The sequence below is a fragment of the Amphimedon queenslandica genome, unplaced genomic scaffold, assembly GCF_000090795.2.
Source record: "Amphimedon queenslandica unplaced genomic scaffold, v1.1 AMPQUscaffold_9167_Cont18884, whole genome shotgun sequence".
NCBI lineage: Eukaryota > Metazoa > Porifera > Demospongiae > Haplosclerida > Niphatidae > Amphimedon > Amphimedon queenslandica.
The window spans coordinates 1-3,023 of NW_003550561.1; the positions used below are offsets into that span (position 1 = coordinate 1).

The window sequence follows — 3,023 nt, forward strand, 5'->3', positions numbered from 1 at the left end:
TGCCATTTTCATTTCTCTTTTAAAACGCTCTTGGTTGTAGTATGAGGCTATTGCTGGGTGAAGATACTTGACAGCTACTTTTAACCCATGAAATACTCCAACCATGACAACACCATAAGCACCTCTACCCAATTCTTTATCTGTAAGTTTAACTTCCTTTTCATCTATTTGCCAAGCACCACATAAAACACTACATTCATTTTGACATCTACGAGTTTCTTCTTGAGATTTGCATAACCATTGTTGCAGCGCTGCCTTTTCAAGCTGAAAGTCGCGTGACTTCTGTGCTTTTTCATCTTGAGATTGAATTAGCAGTTGCTGTAGCTGTTCCTTGTGCCTTTCAATATTTTTGAGTGCTCTCTCTTGCTCCTCATTAGATTTTTGAAGTACTGCAATTAGGCTCTGAGAGTTACGCAACTGTTGTCTTAATGTATCTTTCTCTTTTAACTGTTGTTGGGCATCCTTGACAATTCTCTCTTTTTCTTTTTGAACAGCATCCTTTTCTTCCTTAGACCTATCTAAGTCATGCTGGCACTGTTCAAGCATCATATCTTTCTCACTTAGATTTCTCCTAACATCAAGTAGTTCTTTTTTCTTCTTGTTAAGTGAACTTTGAAGACGAGATATTTGTGATTGTGTATTTCGAGCTTGTTGCTCATTTTCTGTTTGGGATTTTTGTAAAGCTATATCTTTTTGCTTTATTACTAAATTCATTTCTTGGAGCTTATTTTTTGCTTTCCCCATTATTCGCTCTTTCTCTTCCTGAACTTCTTCTAACTGCTCTTCATGTGCCTCACGTACTTTTTTCAACTCCTCCTCTAAGATTACATTTCTTTCAGCTTGCTCTCTGCATGCTTGAATCGAAGTCAACAAATCAGCATTAATTCTTTCAATATAATGCTGTAGTTGTGGGTCAATGTTTCTGCCTCTCATGTTTTGCAAAAGTTGCAGTATTTCACACGAAACCTCAAGGCTTGATGATTCTGTATCCTCATATTTGCTTTTATAACGCCCAATAATCATGTCAATTGAATCTAGAGTATCACCTACTCTCCACTGTCTGTCAATAACTATAAAAAGAAAAAAATTGTTTTTATTGCGGTTCTAATTCAGCTAGTAAAAATAAATCAATGACAGCTAACCTAGTAGCTCAGTTGACATGGTGATTTTTGGAAAATTCTGAAGTTTTTTTGACATATCTAAGCCACCTATTGTTAACAGTACCACAATACCAGGTCTTATAGTGAAAGAAGAAAGAGAGTGACACCATCTCTCATTTGCTGCCAAAGGCACAGCCATCTATTTAGAAATACACTCAATCAGTTTTACAATATTTTTGACAAAAAGCAAATTTGTTGCAGATTATTACTTTATTCCATGATGTATGGTTAAAATCAAATATCCAAAGTTCATCTCTTATGTTTTTTTTTGTCCTTTCCTCCAGTTGTTACAAGTATAGGATTATCACAATTAGTGATGACAGTGGCTGCATGGCCCCACCTCCCATCAGGCCAATTGTCTATTGTTTCAGGCCTCTCTATTTTTTGCCAGACCTATAGATACAGGAGAAAAAGCATAAAGTTACATTTATGGAAACTAAATTTAAATTCTATAACATACCACTGCATTGACTGTTGTATTTATAACATAAAGAATGTTGCTGCAAACTATGTCATCATTCTCGCTTGTGGCTCCACCAAAAACAACTGTTCTACTGTTATCTATCTTCTTCATGACAAAGAAACTTGCAGGTGGCATAAATTGCCCAATAACATCAGGTATGCTCCAACTTCCTATAGTTATACATTCAGTGTAACAGTGATAAATAAAACTTTAAACTCACTTGTTAACAAATTATACATTGAGTGTTCATTAGTACGCCACTTATTTGTTCCAATATTAGTATAACCAACATTTTGTACCGGTACAACAGGGTTTGACCCTCTCCCTCCTATCATCAGCAGATGATGTATTCCATCATTTTCAAACGATATCGTTCCACCATAAGCTCTGCTCATAACAGCTCTATCTGGATCTGTTGATTCCAGTGATGTCCAACTGAGATTACTTGTATCTAATTCTGACAAGCTATTGTGATAGGAATAATCTTCAGTGCTCAGCCCACCAAAATAGTATATTCTGTCAGCTACTACAGAGCAACTGTAACCAGAATCTGCTAATGGAGGGTCTCCAGTTGTTTCTTTTGTGGACCATTCACCAGAAAGAATAGAGAAGTGGTTTATGCTTTCGGCATCACTAGATCTGTCTTCTTTGCCAGCCCATATATATAAGGAGTTTCCAACAACTGCTGATGAATGTGAATGCCTGGCAGACAATTGACATCTAGCAGCTAGTTCTGTATAAAAAAAGAAACAGTTCAGAAATTGATTCAATTTCATTTTGCAGTGTGCATACATGCATGCATGAAAATCAAACTTACGAAGTGACATCAGTAATGTTACAGTCCTAAGTTTCTATACAATTAATGAATGATCCTTTTGTCCAATCCAGTAGTGATTTGTACAAAGTCAGTCTTAAAACCAAGCTTAAGGCTCACAGCTATTCTAGTGCTTTGATTTCAGAGTTGCTTTAATAGAGGGTGGACGTCACTAGAGGGTGAATATCAAGTAATAGTAATATATAATATCAGTTCATTGCATGCAAGTCACATGATGAAAAATCGACTAGATAATACTAAAAACATTAGTCTGGTATGTCCAAACTATCAAAACATTATCTCAAGAGGCATATCACACTAAAAGGTGTGTTAAAATAACACAGAATTTTGTCTCAGATTTTAACAAGTGTGTCCTTTTAGCACATTTCAACAAATGAATACATTTATCAAATAGCACAGTTTTTGTGCTAATACAACACACTGGTGTGTTATAATGGTCAGTGTATATTTCCGCCGTTCAAAATTCCTATTGTAAGGAATTTAGATTTTATAGTAATTATCCAATAATCTAATGTCTTAATAATAGATATTTTGCAATATTCAAGTAAATCAGTAATTTTAAAAA

General features: G+C 35.1%; 2 protein-coding genes across 2 annotated transcripts; both read right to left on the reverse strand.

The window, feature by feature from the left end:
* Nucleotides 1-26: 26 nt before the first annotated feature.
* On the reverse strand, nt 27-1,161 carry LOC109590997 (trichohyalin-like; the record flags this gene model as incomplete). Its single annotated transcript, XM_020006816.1, has 2 exons — nt 1,143-1,161; nt 27-1,070 (listed from the first exon to the last, which is right to left on the reverse strand). Coding segments are annotated over exons 1-2 (1,063 nt in total), but the record flags the coding sequence as incomplete, so codon positions are not given.
* Nucleotides 1,162-1,799: 638 nt separating this feature from the next.
* Nucleotides 1,800-2,649, reverse strand: LOC109590998 (rab9 effector protein with kelch motifs-like). Its single transcript, XM_020006817.1, has 2 exons — nt 2,441-2,649; nt 1,800-2,356 (listed from the first exon to the last, which is right to left on the reverse strand). The coding sequence occupies exons 1-2, from the start codon at nt 2,448-2,450 to the stop codon at nt 1,800-1,802; spliced, it is 567 nt and encodes a 188-aa protein (XP_019862376.1). The 5' UTR covers nt 2,451-2,649.
* Nucleotides 2,650-3,023: the final 374 nt, after the last annotated feature.